Raw genomic sequence first — 21,145 nt, forward strand, 5'->3', positions numbered from 1 at the left:
CGTAATAACAACTAATAAAAGCAATGATCATGTAGTCTTTGATTTCTAAAAATAAAACCATTATGGTCTTCTTCTTCTATTTGAGGGCTTTCATAGTTAAAGGCATCCAAGAGAAAAGAGCTACACTCCCACCTACAGGATGAAGTGGGTCCTACACTAGTCGTGGAGTGCCTTCGTTTGTTTGAAAACGCAACAAAATGAATCTATCTATCATCAGATAACCAATTTAATTGACATTTGCGGCAGTTCAATCGAATTGGCTAAAGGTTGCTTCTAAAAAAAAAAAAAACCTTTCCATTTTACTAAACGTATCTCGAAGCAATTCGACGAGCTTCTGCCCCTGCTCTGAACCGCCTGTTCCTGCCGTAATCATCAGGGAGTGTGTGTGTGTGTGTGTGTGTGTGTGTGTGTGTGTGTGTGTGTGTGTGTGTGTGTCAGCGTGACCAGACGTCGTCTCAACAAGGCTAATGCTAATTTTGAACTCCCAATCCACGCTTTAGGGTAATCATTCACAATCATTGCTGATCAAAAACGACCCTAGGAAATACAGCACATCCTTTGTGAGCTTAATTTTTTTTTTTTTTTTTTTTAAATCACTCAAGATAATAGCTGGTAGCGTGTGTGTGAAACACACCCAGTGACTGATATGCCCTCCGGCGCTGATTGATGTCTCTTTCCCCTAATTAGCTTTATCTGTTCCCCAAGATTAGGCGACGCTGCGCTCCGGTGACAGGGAATCACGCATCCCAGGTAGAAGTACGGTGCACACATCTATTGTGGGTTGAGGGACGCTGACAGGAGGATGCGGAACCTCCCCAATCAGAAGAAGAGGGACTGCTGGAAGGTCATAGCAGTGGATGGACGGACCAGGTGGGGCCCCAATGTCGGAGAGTTTGATATCAATTCATTTTATATTTCTTATTTCTTTATTTAAATGTACTGTCTGTCCCATTAAACAATATTTGACCTAAAATATTTAATTATTGCTCCATCTGCTTTCCAAAAGTAAAATGACCATTGTATTGAAATGATCACAGCATATGCAGTCAGGAAAAATGTACAAGAGAAGTTGTAAAGGCTCATACAGGATGACTCAGCAACAACAGCGGCAATCTTACATGCGTATAAGGTTTGCGGCATGTGTCTCGGCTCGGGCTGGAGCAGAGGCAGGGCGGGGATGGAGTGTGATGTGGAGAGGGGAGGGCGGAGGGTGAGGCGGAGGGTGCAGACACGCTTGTCTTTGATAGCTCAGGTGGTCATTACCCGAGGGAGAAAAGAGCATTAATGGGCATTCTCAGCGGCAGACATGCACAGGCTAGTGCTCCCTCCTGCAATAAACGGTGGGGAAGTATGCATCATTAGATCAGGATGAAGTCGGCTACCTGTGCAGCCGAGACCGCCTCCACACAGTGGCGGCTAACCTCGGCCTCCCGCCGCAGAGCGTGGCTCACCCAGGGGGAAGTGGGTCTTGGAAGGAAGCGGATTGGCCAAAGTGTGGAGCACAGAGAAAGTCTTGGATTGTTTTATGTTCTGAACATTTCTCTAAAAGAGCAAATCTCACTGATAATGGGGCGCGGCGATTGCCATGTGAAGCGATCACATTATAGGCGACGAAAGTCAAGCGAGAGCTCTTTTTAATACAACAGAAGAAAGTATTAGCAAGTTTCCTGGGGGGGAGTAGGAGAGAGGAAAGAGCTCAACGCACCACTTTTGTGCCTCGACTGACTAAGAAAGGGGAGATGATAAACAGAAAGACGGGGAGAGGAATTTGCCTGAGAGGAGAATGAGGGAAGGTATGTTACTTGTCACTCGGAGGCGCCCGATAACTCTGTCTCAGTCTCATCGCATCGCACTTCAGCTGCTGTTGCGACACATCCTCAAAAGATCTTTTTTGCTTCTTTTTTGCTTCTTTTTTTTTTTTTTGCAGGAGCTGATCAAACCGACAGACCGAGGGGCCAGACAATCTGCGGCCGAGACACAGGAAGAGACCGGCGGGTAGAGGTCAAGGTCGCGGTGTGATGGGAAAGGAGACGAGGCTCTTCCCTGCAGCACAGAGAGAGAGAGAGCGAGAGAGGGATGACCTGAGGGGATTCTCCAGAAGCTCCCTGGGTGGGAAGATTTACTGGAGCTTTAATCACAGTCGGACACTCGGACAACTGGGAGCCGGAGCCGCAGACGAAGCGCTCGCCTCGTTAACCAGCGTTTTGACAGAAAGCAATGCCAGACATCTCTGGCATGTGCGACTTCTGACACCGCGCAACATGTTTTTCACTCTGCGTCAATACTGTACCGACACCCCGGCGAAAGAACTCTGCGATTGTGTGGGAACGCAAGCAGTGGAACGTGTGTTTCAAAAATAATATTAAAATGATAAATCAGTACCCTGAGTTGGTTTTTTGTTTGTAACCTTAGATTAATCTTGTTAATACACTGAAACAAGCCTAATTTACGGTGCAGACGAGAGTACAAAGCAAAAAACAAAAAAAAAATTAACATACAGATCACCACAATAAAATACAGTAACAGAGATGATCTGAGATAGCAGGTACAATTGGAAGACAGAAAAGTAGTGATTGATGATTTAAAGTGAGCCAATGGGACGAGTGAATTTAACTTGAGAGTTAACTGAAGGTGATTTCTTTTGTGCTGAGGTTTGTCCGACGGTCGTGTTATTTCATGTTGATTCTGATACTGCTGAACGCCAATGGAGGCGTCCCAGCCGTCGCTTCAGGTTTTCAGGATAAAGTATCAGTACGAAAGTCAGTGCAGCTGGTACCATTGAAGGAAGTAGTAGTAGTAGTAGTAGTAGTAGTAGTAGTAGTAGCAGTAGTAAAACTTTTAAACTCAGTCAGGCCTGCTGAGCCACGGCTGCAACCAGGTAAGGGGAGGAGTTTGTTACATGTACACCAATCCACCACCAGGTGGCGTTTACAGTGTTACAGTACAATTACACTTGATTCACTCTCTATGTACAATGTTGTTTGTTTTCATCTATGTATAGATTTCATTAAATGTATTTTTATATTTTTTTATACTATATAGATATTTTTATGCAATCCGTAAAAACTCCACCTTTACACACACACACACACACACACACACACACACACACACACACACGCGGAGTCAGATTTTATGGTGATGGTTATGAGATATGGATAAATCACCTGTGACAACATCTGCAGCCTTTGTCAGGCGCTACATTTTATTTGCCTGATAAACTCTTAGACATGTCGATGTAAAAACAGAGCACTGGTGCACGTCAGGATTCCACCTGTAATTCCCATTTATTTAACAAGGCACCCGTCCTTTAGGTTACACTCATGAGGGCCTGCTCTAATGTAAGTGGTGAAATTTCACAATATTCAGCAAATGAATTTGCAAGATGCAACAGGCACTGCGCTGCTTTCATGACTGTCTGCATACCAATGTGACCGCAGTCTAACTATTACTCTCTTCATCTCTGCTCCCCCCCGGCACCACACTACAAAACCCTGTGTTGTCAGTCCAAGAGAGACTCTCCTTTCAAAACTCGCAGCATCTGTACATTTGTTGGTAGTGACCCCAAATAGCACACGGATATTTATTTATTTATTTTTTTACATATCTTTAACATCTTATGACAAACAGACCGCGAGATTCTGGTAGATGGAAAGATAGTTAAATGAAATTAAAAAAAACTGGACATCTCTGTCTATTGTTATTCTCCCCTTGCTCGGTGCTTAGATAAGACATTCAATTCTGTAGCATGCAGCCGAATGCGCTGACTAACCACCGCTCTGAATTTAAGATCGCTCTGAACTCACGAACACAAGCAGCAGTCAGCCTGAATCATGTTTCCTCTTCTTTTTTCTTTTACAACAAACTGATTTGCCATTATTTGCGTCTCATTATCTCACTTGTCACTGATCCACACACTCATGACTCACAAACCTCACGCCCACTTAATGGTCTTCTGGCAGCGGGAAACTTCCCCAAGTCTTCAGGATGATAATAAGACGGGTATTTTGGAAGGTTCTCCATTTTCACCAGAGGTTTCACAGCCATGTAGAATCTGGAAAAATACAATGATTATCATCAGTGGAAAGTGTCATGATGTTAAAATGGTTTCATCGTCAGAGAGACTTGCCTGAAAGACCTTCTGTGGTTGGCACATAATTCTAGTTTTATTGGGTCATGTTTTTCATGCATCCATCCTCTATACCCGCTTATTCCTATTCAGGGTCACGGGGGTCTGCTGGAGCCTCTCCCAGCTGTCTCAGGGCGAAGGCAGGGTGACACCCTGGACAAGTCGCCAGTTCATTGCAGGGTCATGTTTTTCATATGCATAAATGCACACCTGTATGAGAACACCACATGTTTGACCATTTATGTTTTATTTCTATTGAGAGTTAGTCATTCTCAAAAAAAAAAAAAAAAAAAATACTGAGTAGGTGGCGAGAAACAATTGAATATCATCCCCCAAAAAATTTCCTCTGCCAGACACCATGTTATTATTACCAATCCATGTCAATACAAACAGCATCATAACTATTATTACATCCTGCATTGCATACGGAACAAAATAAAAATGACATTTTATGCACAACTAAGCTTGATTTTACATGACCAGATATTATTTTATGGCGTGAGTTCAAGTTGTTATATGTTCGACTTTCTATCACCGCCTCCAGCTGCTTATCGTTATATGGCAGGTGTGCTTTTTCACACCTCTGGAAGATTACCGATAAATTCTTACTGCGGTGCACAGTTTTGCCACAAACAGGCGGGCGGACATGAAGCATCTGGCTTTCTTTCTGGTTCTGATACTTTGCTTTGCATGCAGAGCAGAAGATCTCGAGAACAAGGACAACAACCGCAATGACGGCGACGGACCTGCTGAAAGCTGGGATGATGATGCTCAGGAGGCAAACCCGAGGGACATCTGGACTGAGCTGTCGCTTCTGATCCACAGAGTGACAGTTGCTGAGAAGCTGGTGTGGAGCCTGCAGGAGGAAAATTCAGGTAAGCAATGTCTGCCCCAGGTCTGTCCCTTAAGTGGCAGTACAAATAGTATACATCGGGGTGATGCGACATTTGTCAAAATGTCGCATCACATGTGGCATTCACAGGCAGAAGTAAAATGAGCGTTTTGGTTAAAAAAAAATAACCCTTGTAAATTTTCGTCTCTCTTCATTCCTCTTCTGCTTCTTATTTTCTTCAACATCTGCCTGTTTCCATATTCTCTCATCTGTGGATTGCCCGTTTAATTCCATATGTTGACCGCCGCTGAGTGCGTAGCCATGCTTTCCTCATGCGGTGGCATGCTGACCTCGGGCCCTCGTCATGCAAATGTAGTCCAAGACGACCGATGCTGAAATTTTTGCATTTGATTTTTATAGAAATATAGATAGATCATTTTATCCAGCCCTGAAGCATTTTGGTGTTGAAGCCCCTTCTGTTTGTCACTGTAGCTCAAGCTATCGAGCTCGCCGTCGCTCATGAGAAGCTTTGCGCTCTGCGGGAAGGACTAGCAGTTAATGAAGGCCATGTGGAGGAGCTGCAGGTGGAACAGGAAGGTAAAGGTTTGCAGTCGATAAGATACACTGAACCGTAAGAAAGCAAAAAAAAATCTCATACAGTTGCTGAAATTTCACTCACTTCCCCGTCTGGTCGGATCCCAGGATCAATCAGATTTCGTTTAGTTCGAACAGTAGCATGCGTGTTTTCATTTTACCATTGAGTGCTGTGCTTGAATTTCATTCAGAAGATTTGATGGAGGTTTGAGGCTGAGGTTTCTCAGCCCCCAAACGATTCAGGAAACACTCAATTTGACTTGTGAGGATAACAACAAGTGTGGGTCTTGTGATTTCAGAGCAAAAAGCAGCAGTTGAAGAACTTCAAACCAGCGACAGGGGTCAGTACTACGTCCCTAGTTGTTATTATTGTGCTGACAAAATCATTTAGAGTTGACTCGTGTGTTGTTTTCAACCCTCTTGCAGCAAGGAAAGTGGCTTTTTCTGCCTCCCTTCTGACACATGGGGAGGGAAACTCCGACTCTGGCCAGCTCGTCTTTAGACGCGTCGTCACCAACGTCGGGAACCACTACAACCCCACCACAGGTACGCTGGTTGGCAATGTGCAAAACGCCAGGCAACATTCAGGGGGATTCCCATTCTCCTGATTGTTGCTCAATTCCAATCAACATTTTGTTTAAATGCAGGAGACCGATGATAACCTGGCAATATTTCATGGACGCAAGCCATGACAATCTACACAACACATACACACGCACACAAGCTCTGCTTGGCAAAAACAGGATTTCAATGACTTTGTGACATCATCATAGCGATGAATTCTAGCCGTCTGCATGCTGTCTGTGTTTCAGGCGCCTTCACCGCGCCCGTGAGAGGGGTTTACTACTTCAGAATCACCGGTCACGTGGTACATTCTGACTCATTCACAAGACTGGGAATCTTCAAGAACGGGCAGCTGTTAGTGACCTCAGGCGACCGGCACGGATCCTCCGACCTGGAGGACAGCGCGTCCAACGGTGTCGCCGCGCAGCTGGAGGCGGGCGACGTCGTCTCCGTGCGACTTGGCGGAGTGGTATGGGACGACCAGTACCACAGGACAACCTTCACTGGTTTCCTGCTCTTTTCTTCGTGAGACATCAAAACATCCTCCGATAAATGTCAATAAAGCTTTGCCTTTAAAAATGTATTGCATTTATCTGCCAAAATGAGAATTTGTGGCCTCTTGAAGTGTTTTTTTTTTTTGATATCATACCATTTCATTTCATATCATTATAATTACTCTAGTGTTCATTAGATTTTACCTTCAGGAGTGTCCTGAAACAGAAGGAACAGTTTTCATATTTATCAGCCGACTCAGTTGCTGGGGAAAAACATAACAAAACATAAAATCTGACGACCAGTGATAAAACAGGTCAGTATCAGACCCTCAGAGCCGTAGTATTTTAGTATAGTATATACAGTCTTTGTAATTATACGTGAAAGTGTGATAAAGTGATTTTTATTAATCCATTATGAAAAAAGTCTGACAGAAGCATAAACCCAAAAAGGACCGGACGGCTAAAAACTAAAAGTGAATGAAGAGCAAGAAGACACACTGACTTTGCAACCCCAGGCCTGATCCATGCACTGAAGCATGAATGATTTCCAAAAGTTGTGACATCATCATCATCATCAGGTGTTTCACATCCAAACACACATATCTGCTCTTTTTGAGTTGAACCCAGACAAAGCAACTCTTTCTGCGCGCTTTACACCGAGGAGAAGTGATTGCATTAAGAATTAAACTAAAAAAAGAAAAAGAAAAAGAAAAAGGCTACACCCTCAGACCGGTCACCGTGCTAACCTGGGCGCACGCACGCACGCATGTATGAAGACACGATGCCACCGTCAAGGCAACCGACCTGCGCCTGATTAGGGAGAATGAGGTCGAGCCCTTTCAAACAAAGCCCCCCCGAACAAAGGCTCACTTTGGGCACGGTGGACACATTATGGGAAAGAAGGAGGCATAAAACTCAACAAATTCCTCAGATAAAAGTGGAGGAAAATGACATGTCATGAATGTGATCATTGTTTCCTTCCCTTTGGTGTTTCACATCATAAACCTCCCGGTATGCAGCTGCATCAGCGTTTGAGCTTTGACTCAATTCCATTCAGACTCTTTGTTGTGCAGTCAGTCAGATCACGCAGGCAGGCACGCACGCAGGTACGGGGCTACGGTCACGGGCGCGCGCACACACACACACACACACACACACACACACAAACAGCACACCTCAGCTATCAGCCATCTACCGTGGCTGTGATAACTATGATCAACAGAGCCACGCTAACTACAAGGCCCATTCACTGTCAGTGTCTGTGCTGAGGTCTTTCTCTCGCCGCCCTCGACTTTCTCCCTTGTTTTCCCACAATGCACCGTAAAGAATATCAGCCGCGAGTGATCTGACGGGCTATCAGATGCCCTTGCGGCGCAAAACTCACACCCTCGCCGCATGATACAGGACAGCTTGAAACACGAGTTGGGAAACATAACTCCCGGCTTGCTACTGTGAGTTTTTTGTTCCTCCTCTTATCTGAGAGCAAAGGAGGTGAAAGGAAGAAAAGGAAGAAAAAAAATAACGCTTAGAAGCAACTCAAAGGAATAATTCAGCTGTGTTTATATGGAAAGGGCCTGAAGTGCACCCGAGACGCGGCGTCGCCCTTTGAATGTGATGAGGAGTTTGATTGAGACCTGCAGCTATATGGTCGTGAGCGGCGCTGTTAGCCTGATCAAACAGCTGCCAATATGAAAAGGACTGCCGTATCCTCTCAGCACCTGCGGCTGTGCAAAAATGAACACAGACTCTCCGGTTTCTCCTCTCGCAGGCACCTCTCAAAGGGGGCTGGAAGCATTTTTTCGTAATTGCTTTTAATTCTATGTTAGGTGTCGCCGCGGTGCCACTATTAAGGCTAAGGCTAAGCTGGGGGAAGCTTTCCAACCTTTGTCATCGGGGCTTTTTGCGCCTTTAAGTGGCAATAGCATTGATGTGACACTGAGAAGAGGAGAAAAGACGCAGCACACTGGGTCGGATCCCTGTTATTTTCTGTATTCCAGGTACTTCCACGAGCACACGAGCCCCGATCGGCTATTGAGTTACGCTGTGAATTCCCCGCTTTGATTCTGGCTCTCTTTTTTGGAGAGCGATGAATCGGATGACTCGGAGTATCGGGATCTAAATTAAGCGTCTTTAATAAGACGGGGTATTCCCGTTTTGAAAAGCATGACTCACTGTATTTAATTCAGCTGGTCGTTTATCATTCCTGTCCAGGAAGATTCCAGCAAAGAGCCCCACGCGTCTCTCAGCTGCAACAGCTTTTCACAAGAAGGGCCCGTTGAACTTTGAGTGTTTGCCACGGGCTGAGTTCCAACAAAGAAAGTGAAAAAAAAAAAAAAAAAAAGAAAAAAAAGAAAAAAGAAAAAATGTGTTTCTCTGATATAATTTGTTGGTGTTTTTGTGTCAGGCCAGGATTTACGCTGTTTACGCTGGTGGAAAATCACAGCGTGAAGAAAGCGCAGCACCGGGGCCGCATACGTTAGAAGCCGGTGAAAGTGTACAAACACGCTCATGCCTCCACTTGCAAGCGTGTGAGCTCACATACACACTGACACACATATGCGCGCGCGCGCATACACACACACACACACACACACACACACAACAATGGAACGACAGAACATCTTTAAGACTCTAAAATAAAAAGGCAGATTCATTATGGGATTACAAAGTCAGCCTTGAGGAAAGAAGGAATCAGTATTTTGCGAGATTAGCATGAAATCTTCACAGAGCACAGCTAATGATGGGGTAATTATGGCAACAATATTACAGCGGCTTTGAAGTCAATTAAAATAGAGGTGCACTGTCCTCTTGACCTCATGTTGGTCACATGTTCAGGGATGATGCACTGCGGTTAAAGAAAAAAAAAAAAAAGCAACAAAAGAAAACCTTTATCAAACACATTTCGTTTGTATTGGATACGATTGTGTTGTGGCGTTTTGTAAAAAGCCACAACATCATCTGGAAACACCTCCCCATCCCCCACCCAGTAGGTCGGCATAGGGAGTGGGTCGTCTCCAAAAACATGTTTGGCGCAGGCCAAGGCCTCAAGGTGAGCCGTGAGCAAATGTGCATTCCTTTCTGCTTGATTTAAAAGAGAAGTCATGTCTTCTTTTTTTTTTTTTTTATGCAGGATGCCGTTTCCCGGATGAGCACGAGCGACTCAGAAATCCTGACGAGGAAAAAAAAAGAAGAAAGAAGGTGTTTCATACTGAGAGGGATGATTTTTAAAAATTTTTTTTTTTGGACCGACGTGGCGAGAAGAACGGCACCAAAGGGCTCAAAAGATGAAGGTTTCATGGGCGCATGCAGACAAACGCCGCGCACTAATACGAGAGATCCCTGGCAGCAAATGCGGACACGCACCACGGCAGACCTATTTGTACAAGCGCGGCGGCGCTGGCAAGGTGCAAGAAAGGGAAAAAAAAAAAAAAAAAAAAAATTAAAACCCAAACAAAGCTAAACAAAAAAAAAAAAAAAGTCCCACAAAGAATCCCACTCACATGTCGAGACTCATGCACAGGCGCAGGTATGCACACAGAGGGCAGCTCTGAGCCAACTATTCAGTTGAAATGAAGCCTTGAACCAGCGCCAGAGCCTGCAGATGCATATCTGATCAGAATCCTCAAATCATCTGATTTGAAAATGCTGAACAGACAACAAGTTGATTGCACGGACTAAATTTTGTGGGCTGTGTATTGTGGCGTGAATATTTTACAAGGTGAGAAAATCCCCCTGAATAGATGCTTTCTAATGTGTGCGTGGTCTGTCAGTGAAATTAGAAAAGGTTTGGTGGCTTAACCTAAACCGTATGTTCATTTTCCTCCTCCAACAGTGACGCGTCGCACTGGCGCACAGCGGGGTGCACACGCCGAGGTTCATCAGCTGACGCAAGGTGCCTCCCCCCCCCGCCCCCCCCACAACCAACCACCCTGCCGAGGAATGCGCCGCACGCTGGCCGCGTAGATTTCGGAAGGGAGGCTAATAAATATTCTGAGCGTGAGCAACGGCTTGCGTTGTATAATGACGAAGAGTTGAGGCTTGCCTCGGGAGAAACCATGTCACCCTCGTAATGAGCTGGCGTCAAGCGTTTGCTATTTTAAAGCGCTTTTATTGTTTTGGCATTTTTTTTGTGTGTGTGTGTGTGTGTGTGTGTGTGTGTGTGTGTGTGTGTGTGTGTGAGTGAGTGTGTTTTGCGGTGCGGTCGTCTCGCAGTTGTGGGCTGTGCCGCAGCATGCCAAAGGTGTTCCCCCAAAAAAACAGCGTGTGCAGAAAAGCACACTGATTGTGTGACTGGATTTTAGTATTTACGGCCTCAAATTCTTTGTCTTAATTACTCTCTTACTCTTTATGCACTACTTTATGAAGTGATTTGCTGATGAATGATTGTGTAGCTGAGAACTGCTGAATTTAGTACTTATCTATCTATCTATCTATCTATCTATCTATCTATCTATCTATCTATCTATCTATCTGTCCATCTATCTATCTATCTATCTATCTATCTATCTATCTATCTATCTATCTATCTATCTATCTGTCCATCTATCTATCTATCTATCTATCTATCTATCTATCCATCTATCTATCTATCTGTCTATCTAAAATGCAGAGCGTTCCACACCTTCAGATTTAAGAAGAACAAACGCGTCCCACATTGAAAACTTCCGTCCCGAATAGTTGCGCACACCCTCACGGAGAAGCAGTGCACGATTCACACATTCCACAACAGTCCAAACCAGTGTGCAGTGATGCACATTTCGCACCCTCAAGACTACACGTGGCATGTGGTGCTCCTAGCTGCTCCTAGCGGCTGAATGTTTTGAACCGTGTGCCTGGCTTCTGTACGATAAATATAAATCTTACTTGCCCGCACCACCTGTTTGAAGTTCACAATAGAAAAGCAGCAAAACTGGAAGATGGGGCTTGCTAGAAAACTGTGAAGATAAGAGCGTGAAACGGTAGCGTGCAATTTGAGACAATGCTACCTGGGACCACAGTGCACCGCACAATACCGAGCTGAATTATACTAATGGAATTTGGGCAACAGCTGTGTTTGTGTTGGGCACAAAAAAAGAGACTCTCCTATAGTCTTATTATAAAAGCAGAGAGAGTGTCTTTACACGACCTGCCATTTCAAAGGCCGGCCCGGATGTGCTGCGTCAAAACCTAAATCCGTTCAAATGAATGTGCAGAACACGGATACAGGCAGGAGTCAAGACATGCTGTGCAGTGTTTTAGCATAGCTGGTTGGCTTTGACTGCTTTTAGGGAAGAAAAGCAGACTCATTTTGAAAAATAGTAAAAAAAATAAATAAATAGATAAATAAAAATACGATAAATATTATCATATTTCAATGAGCAGCTGTGAATAACGAGTCACTATTTCAGTGGATTTGGTGGTTTATTTATTTTTTATCGGTTATAACATATTTCCTTGAACCACAAGATTCTAATGACCTACAGAACGCCCCCATCATCCGCAGATCTGAAGTCGAATCACTGCATTTCTGGGTTCCCAGGTTACGGTTAACCCGCCATCCGCTTTTTATTACCATTATCCCGTCCGCGATTGAGAAGCGTCCATACGCACACACAGCTTGGCAGGTTGGCACACAACTCCGGAGGAATGCGCCGCTCTTTCTTTTCATTTCTTCGTTCTCTCTTCTTCTTTTTTTTTTAATTGAACACATAAATTTGGGAAAGTGCAAACGCCGGTCGACAGCGTCGCTCCGCAAGGACCAAGTTCCCAGAAAGCGCCAGACGCCGGACGCAACAGCCGGCACCCGGTCGATCCCATTGATGGAGCCTCTGTCAGTGTGGCCCTCTCAGGTGGAATTACTGTCATAGTTGGCAGGATGACTCTCTTCAGGTGATAAAGGAGGTGTTGATGCGGAAGCATCTGGCAGGCCTCTGAGCTCCAGACAGAATCTGCTAACACCCAGATCTGTCAAACCATAGACAACATCTGTTTGGGCCCAACGTTACCCTAGTTAACTGATATTGTCAGTTTCTGTGCGTTATTTTTTTGGGTTGTTTTTTTTTTAAATCTCTTTCTTTTTTGGTTGATGTTCTCGACAAAGCGCAGCCGGGCCAGACTCCATTTTAACGGCAGCTGTGAACCTGCAGGGTTTTCCCATAATGTGCCGCTTTATTCTTGTTTCTTTTTGAAGTCTGACAGACCAGGATTTAGGAAGGGATCTCCCACAATTTGCATTTTTTTTAAGTGTGAGAGAGAGAGAGAGAGAGAGAGAGAGAGAGAGAGGGAGGGAGAGAGAGGGAGAGAGAAAGAGAGAGAGAGAGAGGGACGCTTGCTGCCCACAGCTGTTTAATGATTAGTTTGGAACAGACCGCAACAGCAGCGGCGGCCTCGTTCACGGAGTTGACAGATGTAATAATTGGGGTTTGACTTACTGGCCGTCTCTGAACTTCTACACAGCTGACTGCTGGGTAATCCAGGTCGCTGCTGGAGAAAGGCGATGGGCTTGATTGGTTTGATTAAATGACTTGATCATGCGGTAACAACGCCGTCATAAAACAAATGGCATATACATGTCTGCATGTACAGGAGATCCACACCATCGCTCGTAATTTGTTGAGGCCCAACTAGCCCCCATCTGATGACAACTTCCATTTAGACTGAAGAACCTTGGACAAGACCTTCATTCTCATTTTTGCACACACTCTTCAGCCTTTGGCTCTGGCTACTGAATCACAAGAGGCAGTGATTCAAATCTACAAAAAGGACACCTTTTCAAGCAGTTGGTAGCAATTTTTTTTTTTTTTTAAGAAATTAAAAACGTTACTTAATCAGATTCACTGTGTTTAACCATGCAATAACAAACTGTCCTCAGTCCTCGACCTCCTTTTTGCATTTTAGCAAAATTGAACAATGCAAAGGTTTTGCCATGCGTCGAGCACAAATGACAAATGAATGCCCCACAAAATGTAACAATAATGGCAAAATTAGCAAGACAATTTTGGGGAGAATGGCACTCGATGGAAACCACCCAGCCGCCCTGCAAGGAGAGTCTGCAAGATCCTTGCAACAGTGCAGCACGCAACACACACAGGTAATAACGCACAGGCAAGGGCCACACAAAGACCCAACAAATGTCCGTTTCCCCCCCCCCCCTCTCTCTCTCTTTCTCCCTCTGCCTCACACACACACACACACACACACACACACATACACTCATGCACAGGTATGCACAGATGCTTCTCCTATCTTTCAGAATTGGCTAAAACCCCCCCGAGGGACTAAAGCCATTTTTCATGTAATTAAAGCAAACCTGCCCGACGAGCTCTGAGGCTGTTCGTGGAGAGGAAGGAAGTCTCTCTTACAGCGTACAGTACGTCCCACAAGCCACTTACTTTGGAAAAAAGGGTGCTTCTTTCACAAAGCTTGGTTCATTTACAGTCACATATATATATTTTTATATAAATCCTTTGGATTGACCTCACATATCCATCTGGTGAAGCACCCACAGAGTATTTTTTTCAGGGGGACTCAAAACTGGGAAGGTGATTGGATGAACCTTCTGTCACACACATTCGAACGGTTAGCTGCTACTGCGTCTGCAGCTGTAGCTCAAAGCTTGCTATGGGGTGGCGTTAGCATTTCACAAAGCGTCACTTTAGAAGACGGTCAGGAATGAAGTAAACAAAAATGTTTCTTTTAGAAAGACCTTCAGTTGAATTTTCATATTTTCATACATATTTTCTTGTGACGCTGCCAGCCAGTTCCGATATAGCAGCATATGTGCTAGCCCCTTTTGCTGCGGCCACTTTTTACAATTAGCAGGGTAGCTTCTTGTTCTTGGTCCTCATCTGTGATTTCAGTGCGGCTTGTAAAAATCAGTTGTGGCTCTTGGACTTTCGCCTCTGTGGGGCAGCAAATTTAATATGGATGCCTCATTTTATTTTAATAGCAATTGATTCCAGGCTCGAAGTCCGAGCGCCGCCGCCACTTCCCAATCCCCGTCTCGTATCTCTCTAGATTCCATCCCTCGGCCTCGCTGCTCCCGCACGCGTTTTTTGCGGTAGTGGAAAGTTTCCACTGTAGCAACGCACAAAATACATCATCGTGTGACCCGTCACTGTCAACCGCAGTCTGCCGCGGAGGGACAGTAGTAGAAAGGAATTCACCCTAAAGCGGAGGAGCGCAGACTCGGTGAACTGACGAGAGGAGCGGCGGGCGAGTCGGCAGCAGAGGCAGCAGTGAGGTAATATTTGTCTCCGTCTCCCTTCCAGATAAACCTGTCATTAGAGCCATGATGAACTTGTCACACTGCGCCTCTGTATTTTTTTTTTTTTTTTTTTTTTTTTTTTTTAAAGCTGAGTCGATGCTGCAGTTCAGTGGTCACTGATGAGGCAGCAGGAGTGGAAACTCCTCAATGATGTTCCTTAACTCTTGGGGGCAACTGTAACTCTGCCTGATTGTCAATACTGGTCTCTTCAGTTTTATTTTAAAGGTCCAGTGTATAATATTTTTCAGCAAGCTCACCTGACTGCGCGTTTTGTATTCAGGGCTCTGTCAGGCGAGCTAACTAGCGGCTAACTAGGAACAAGACCCTTGCTCTGTCTTTATTCTTATATATATGAGAACTGTTAAGGGTAGGAAGACCAAGTTAGTTTTATTGTAGTAAGTACATACACTTTTATTAATGTATTTATGATGTTAAGCTTTTACCCATGTGAAAAAAAAACTATAAATCAATCCAAAATTTTACACATTGGGCCTTTAAAGCACTCATGTTGGTGTCATGTCAGTTCCTAACAACTGCCATATAAAACCCAGATGTTTACCCTCACGTTTCCCTTTGGGCTGCGTCTCCATCGCACGTCATTTATCGCGCCATTCGCGCCCCAAGGTTGTTCGCTTTCATTACCCGTTATTAGAGTTCTAATAATCCTCGTGCGTTTTTCATTGTAACACTGAAGCTCTGTGTTCCCAATGCCTCTCTGTCTGGACCCAGTGGGGCCCCTCGGGGTGCTCGTGATTTTGCAACGACAGCGCGCCGCTTCCCTATAGGTTGCAGCGCAGTTGTTTGATGTCCTAACACGTCTCCCTCTGATATCTTTGAAGGCCTGCCACCTGCAGCAGGCTTCCACCTGTTAAAAGGGGCGCTTCAGGGCGGACAGTTTCCAGGTATCCCGCGCCTATAGGTTTCACCGCGCTCTCTCGCCGATGTGTCACTGACCTCGCCCCATGTCTGTCTCGGCTTCAGCGTTTTTGTGCAGCGCTTGCATGCGCGTGAAGAGGGTCCTTCTTGGAGTTAAAAAAAATAAATAATTGTCCATGCCATGTTTTGTAGAACCTCTCCGGCCCCTTGCTTCAGGTAATTGCTTTGTTTTTAAGGCCTTCTGTGGTTCACTCGCGTTGCTCTTGCAGCGTCACCTCCAGCCATAATGCACGTTCGCTACCTGTTGAGCGGCAAAAGTGAAGATGACATCAGCGTCTGGTGGTCTGTCAAAGGAGCTTTTGTGCATCTAGCGTAAAAAAGGGACAATCATTTAGGAAGGGCATCATGCAGCTGCGTCACTTTTTAAGCACTGTGTTTATGGCCTATTTTGATGGCATGTACAACTCTTAACCAGGGTTTGGATAGACTGATGCATGATTTATTGGCAAAAGTTAAAAAAGGAAAGAAAGAAGAGAAAGAAAAGGGGGCAACACAGTAACGTCAAGGCCTCGAGGTGGAAGAGGGAACGGTGGGGTAGGATGTGTGAAAGCACAAAAAGATGTGAAGATATCCGGAAAACAAAACAGGAAGTGCGGCGGGGTACGACAGGCTAACAGTACCAGAATAAAACAAGAGATAAACTGAGAGAACCAGAAACACCAGTCGAAGTGCATGAGTTATAACACAGAAAGCGACGAGCAGGAAATAAAAACACGAATTTAAAGGTGACAAATTCTCCTCCACGTCCTTCTGCTCTCTACTTTTCTACCGCATATCTCTTCATTTGACTTGCCCGGTTTTCGCCAGCAAAAAAACACACAAAAATTGTGTCAGGTTTTTGCGCGGTTGGCGTCACTTCAGAGGAATCTGCTGGTGAAATGTGATCATTGCCCAAGTTGTGTCAATAGTCTTTTACTTATTAATACTGTCATCTTCACTTTGACTGTCACCGCCAGTGTAATCTGGCTTTGTTGGTTTGGCTTTGAGGGGGAAAAAAAGAAAAAGAAAGAGTCAAGAATGTACAGACATCCTGCCAGAAAGCCTCAAGGGTGTTTGTCACTCCCTGGCATAGTTTCAGGAGTCGCTGTTCATCAGTCCTTCATTCCGGATTTAACTAGGCCAGGAGGAGACACTCGCTAATGAATGGTCAGGCCCCCTCCCCTCCCACTCCACAGAAATACCATTTGCACTGCCCTTTGCCATTGTGAGGGGAACAACAGGAATATAACATTACAAAAAACCATAAATCAGCGGACTGTAGGTGTGAAGCCTCTGTAAAATCATTAAGCGCAAGTGAAAGTGAGCCTCTCGCCCCGTCGCTGGCTCTCTTTATCCCGCTGGCCTTTTGTCCCTATTCTATATCTCATTACCATCACTGAGGCTGACCCCGGAGCCGAGCATCCAGCTGTGGTCCCCCCTTTGCCCCACAGACAAACCTCTGACCCGGAGCTGAACTTTGGAATCATCCACCACTGTCACGGCCTCATCTAGCACTGTCACGCGCCGACCTCCGCGAGAACCTTCCGGGTCAGCCGGTGCACACCGCCGACCCGTCCGGATTCATTTCTTTTAAAACGAGTCGCGGCCTGGGACTCAGCGCGGAGGAGGAAAAAGGTGAGCGACTGTGAGCTACGTGGCGGAGAATGACCGCAGGTAACACCTGTCAGGCACCTTCACAGAGGCTCTGGCCTTGTTTACAGCCAACACTGGCTATTTACACCGAGCCGGAGACGTACAGCCTTCTTTCAAGTGGTTAATGCACCTCGTGGCATCGGTGGCGCGGCTTTGCCTGTGCGGCCGGCCGACGTTTCAAAGGCCACCGCGTGACCCCAAAACACAAACAGTCTAATTGAGCGCAGCGGGCCGCGCTTTGCGTGTCGTTGCAGCGAGAAGAATGCCTCTTCAATCTGGCGGCTCGCGGCGAAATGAAAAGATAACAGGGACTGGAAAAGGGCCCGTGGCGCAGATTTCAAAACACTTTTTTTTTTTTTTTGTCACCTGCATTGCGGGATACATATCAAAAGAAGTACTTCCAGGCATCTCTTTACCGGCGTTGGGTTGAAGGTGAGGGTGTTTCCATATCTTGGCAGAGCATGAGTGGGTTAGAGCGAGAAGATTAATGATATAATAGCTCTGACCACACGGTTTAGTTATTTAAACTGGCAGCATCAGCTCAAATCGTTTCATAGCTTTCTGCAATGATACATTTAGGGAGCGTGCCCGGACAGGTTGACGCGATGCTATGAGGAGGGAATTTCGTTGCAATTCCCTCCCTCTGAACTGCTCCAGTCCGGGAGTCTGGAGCTTGGAAGCTATGACACCATCAGCGAAGCACACGCAGAATGTTTACCTGCTAACAACGTGTTTGTGCGCTTCTTTCCCACCACCGTCGGTAACGAAAAGAGAACAAAGCGCCGGTGACAGCGACAGGCAGGTCGGTCGGCTCGGGAACGGAATGGAAAACCGAGGAGGCGGGGGGCGGGGGGAGGGGGGGGGTTTGGGGGGGCGACCCGGCTGAGGGTCTCTGGCTGACTGAATAACCGACCCGGCGGCGGAGCGAGATGGCTGATATTTCCTGAGCTTTTTTCCAGGGTCTTCTGGGGTTGTAGTGAGTTTTTTGTTTTAGCTCAAAACATCCCGTGACAGGACGCCAGAGACGGAGGATTACTGTAAGCTTAGCTCGGATGACGTCTTCGGGAGGGTGGGGGTTGGAGGGCGGGGAGCAGGTATGAGGGCCCTCCATTGCCCTGCTCTGACAAAGGCGAGCGAGCAAAAAGTATCGTATGGGGCGTTGTGATCATCTGAAGATACGCAACGCTGCGCACCATCAAAGGCATTTTTAACGCACTCCAACTTCTCATTACCCCGCTTTCTCGGATGCATTACGGCCCCCTGATTACATATTTCCAAAGCTTTCAAAGGCGGGTTAAGCTGGCCGGTATGCTCACTCAAATCGCAGTTGCTGGCTCCTTCAAAATCCCCACAAAGACCCCGAAAACCGGTCTGCGTTCTCACCTTAATGCCACTGACAATAGCCGCGAGCTATTTGACCACTGTGTTTACCTGTTCAAAAATCAGATAGACCCTGGGAAGTGAGATAGACCCCAGTGAGGGCCAAAACATTTGCGGCTCTCCCTCTCTCTCGCGGGGAGTGGATATTGTGGCCTATCTCTGGCTGCCATCGCTGGCGCTCGGGCTGTTAAGAGAGTGCATGAATGAGCTGCGCGCCCACTGGAGTATCTCTGGAATCACATAAAGACAACCTTGTGCTCTGCAATTTACTGCGCAGCGCTCAGGTGCTTGTGCATGTCTCAACCAGAGGAAAAACAAAAGTATGACTGACATAATCATGTGTCAGAAGATTTATGGCCGGGCAGAGCGGAGGGGAGAGGAAAAAACTGGAGAGCACATATTCTCACTCCCCCCCCCCGCACCCCCCCCAGCCCCTTCGCCTTTAAATTATCGTCTTTAGAGACGTCCACTTGTTTGAGTGAAACGTTGAAAGCTGCTGAAATCATGCAAAGTGCGCAGACATTCCCCCGAGAGTATAAGAAAACCCACGATTCACACAACACCTTACCGTCAGCTACCGTCAACTTGTTGCTGATAGGAAGGAGCATTAATGTGTATATTTGTATGAGAGAAGACTTTTCCCCCAAAGGTTTATTTTCAATCAGTTAAGTTAAAAATAAATCAAATACACAATTGCGGCCCATAAAGGAGAAGAGAGGCTTGAAAAAGTGAGATTGCGGAGCTGAAGTTCAAATAAAGCAAAGTTCAAAAGAAGTGAAAGCGCTGAACAGCATGACAACAGACATTAGATAAATACATTTAGCACACAGGTGCAAGACGTGTGTCACTAAAGAGTGCAGGAATTGAAATTTGCTGCTTTAACCCCTGATGGAGTGAAGAACCATAGACTGTATGCTCGAATGATTTAAAAATAAATGTAGTAGTGTAGTAGGAATGTAGTAGTAAAAGGTGTAGTGCAAGAGTGTTTTCTTGCTACATGAGGAGGTTGAAGTCACTCTGGTTCTTGCTGCCGTGCAGTAACTTGCTGAATTTATTGTTACACTGTATCATGCATGCAGTAGTTCAACAGAACTGATTTTAATGATTATTCTCTTTTTTATATACACATCCTTTTCTTTGACAAAAGACGAATCCTGGATGTTCCCCATTTTGGGAACCGTACGTTCCAACTCTGATTTAGCTTAAAATTGAAAAAAAGGAAAAGAAAAAAAAAGAAAAACACACTCCAGGCGTTTAGTATTAAATTCTTGTAAATATTTCCCTCAGCATCTCATAAAGGGTTAAGCGATACACACCGCAAACATAGAGGTTAAGCAAAGGCAGCTGAAGTGGAGATCCCCGCCGCCACTTCTCTCTTTTATTTGGATCATACGGGGGGGAAAAAAAAGATTTGAAAACGATACCGGCGGGTTCAACCGTCGTCCACGTTCATCAGCGAAATTACAGCGGCAGATACGTATCTGATCGATGGGTTGATCTGGCGATAAAAAAAAAAAAAAAAAAAGAAGATGAAAAAAGACGGGGAGCAGGATGGATCTTGCTCAAAGTATGTTTTTAAAGAGGCTCATTGTTGCCTTTTTGACGGCTTTAATTAGTGGCTGGAGCGCAGCGCAGCGCCGGGGACACCCTGATGTAACAGGTCATGGGAGTCAGATAAGGAAGCCGTGGCAGCTCTCCAGCAATAACACAGGGAGCGAGCCAGACTGCCAACCATAAATCTGCAGCCACCACCAATTTCCAACCACTGCAGGTGAGGCGTGTGTGCGCAAGGGTTTCGGGTGTCGGTGCGTGCGTGCGTGCGTGCGTGCGTGTGTTTTTTTGTAAACACAACTCCAAAGGGTACGGCAACCCCACTTCAGAGCAACATGGATATTACACCCCAGAACATCTTGGCATGGGCCCGCGCCTGTTTATAGAGAAACACAGCTAAGAGTATAATTAGCTTTTCAGCGATCATGAAGGCTGTCTGACTTAAGGCTGCCATATCAAAGGAGGTGGTGTCTTTTTTTGTGTTTGTGACTCAAGGCGGACCGCGCCGCCACCGGAGAGGGCTGCCCGACACCTGACTGGAAAAGAACAGTGCAGGTGGATCATCTGGAACAGTGGCTGCATTTTGCTCTGTTGTTGTCGTTTCTTTTTTTTCTTTTTTTGTTTTGTAGAAAACGGGGCCATGTCGACCTTTAATTAAAAAAAACAAACAAACAAAAAAAACCTCCCTGTTAATTTGTGTTGATAAACTTACCGCACCTTGTGACCGAGGAACCGCACCAAGCAGGGATTTTTTTTTTTTTTTTTTCCTTTTTTAAATCTGAGATGGA

At 45.7% G+C, this 21,145-nt stretch overlaps 1 protein-coding gene and 1 long non-coding RNA gene across 2 annotated transcripts; both read left to right on the forward strand.

The window, feature by feature from the left end:
• The first annotated feature begins 440 nt into the window (after positions 1-440).
• LOC142888554 (uncharacterized) lies at positions 441-2,387 on the forward strand. Its single transcript, XR_012926707.1, has 2 exons — positions 441-870; positions 1,928-2,387. It is a non-coding gene; the product is annotated as an uncharacterized LOC142888554 (long non-coding RNA).
• Positions 2,388-4,753: 2,366 nt separating this feature from the next.
• LOC142888553 (uncharacterized) lies at positions 4,754-6,698 on the forward strand. Its single transcript, XM_076026970.1, has 5 exons — positions 4,754-5,004; positions 5,454-5,558; positions 5,855-5,896; positions 5,982-6,101; positions 6,368-6,698. Exons 1-5 carry the CDS (start codon positions 4,776-4,778, stop codon positions 6,646-6,648), a joined length of 777 nt encoding a protein of 258 aa, XP_075883085.1. The 5' UTR covers positions 4,754-4,775; the 3' UTR covers positions 6,649-6,698.
• Positions 6,699-21,145: the final 14,447 nt, after the last annotated feature.

The sequence above is a fragment of the Nelusetta ayraudi genome, unplaced genomic scaffold, assembly GCF_046127955.1.
Source record: "Nelusetta ayraudi isolate G7.1 ecotype Tasmania unplaced genomic scaffold, CSIRO-AGI_Nayr_v1 ptg000019l, whole genome shotgun sequence".
NCBI classification, from domain to species: Eukaryota; Metazoa; Chordata; class Actinopteri; order Tetraodontiformes; family Monacanthidae; genus Nelusetta; species Nelusetta ayraudi.

Excerpts from the sequence above, each read along its gene's own strand:
- LOC142888553 (XM_076026970.1), top strand. The coding sequence starts at position 4,776 with ATGAAGCATCTGGCTTTCTTTCTGGTTCTGATACTTTGCTTTGCATGC. Across the intron at positions 5,005-5,453 it reads CCTGCAGGAGGAAAATTCAG|CTCAAGCTATCGAGCTCGCC; the intron begins GTAAGCAATGTC and ends TTGTCACTGTAG. Across the intron at positions 6,102-6,367 it reads CCACTACAACCCCACCACAG|GCGCCTTCACCGCGCCCGTG; the intron begins GTACGCTGGTTG and ends TCTGTGTTTCAG.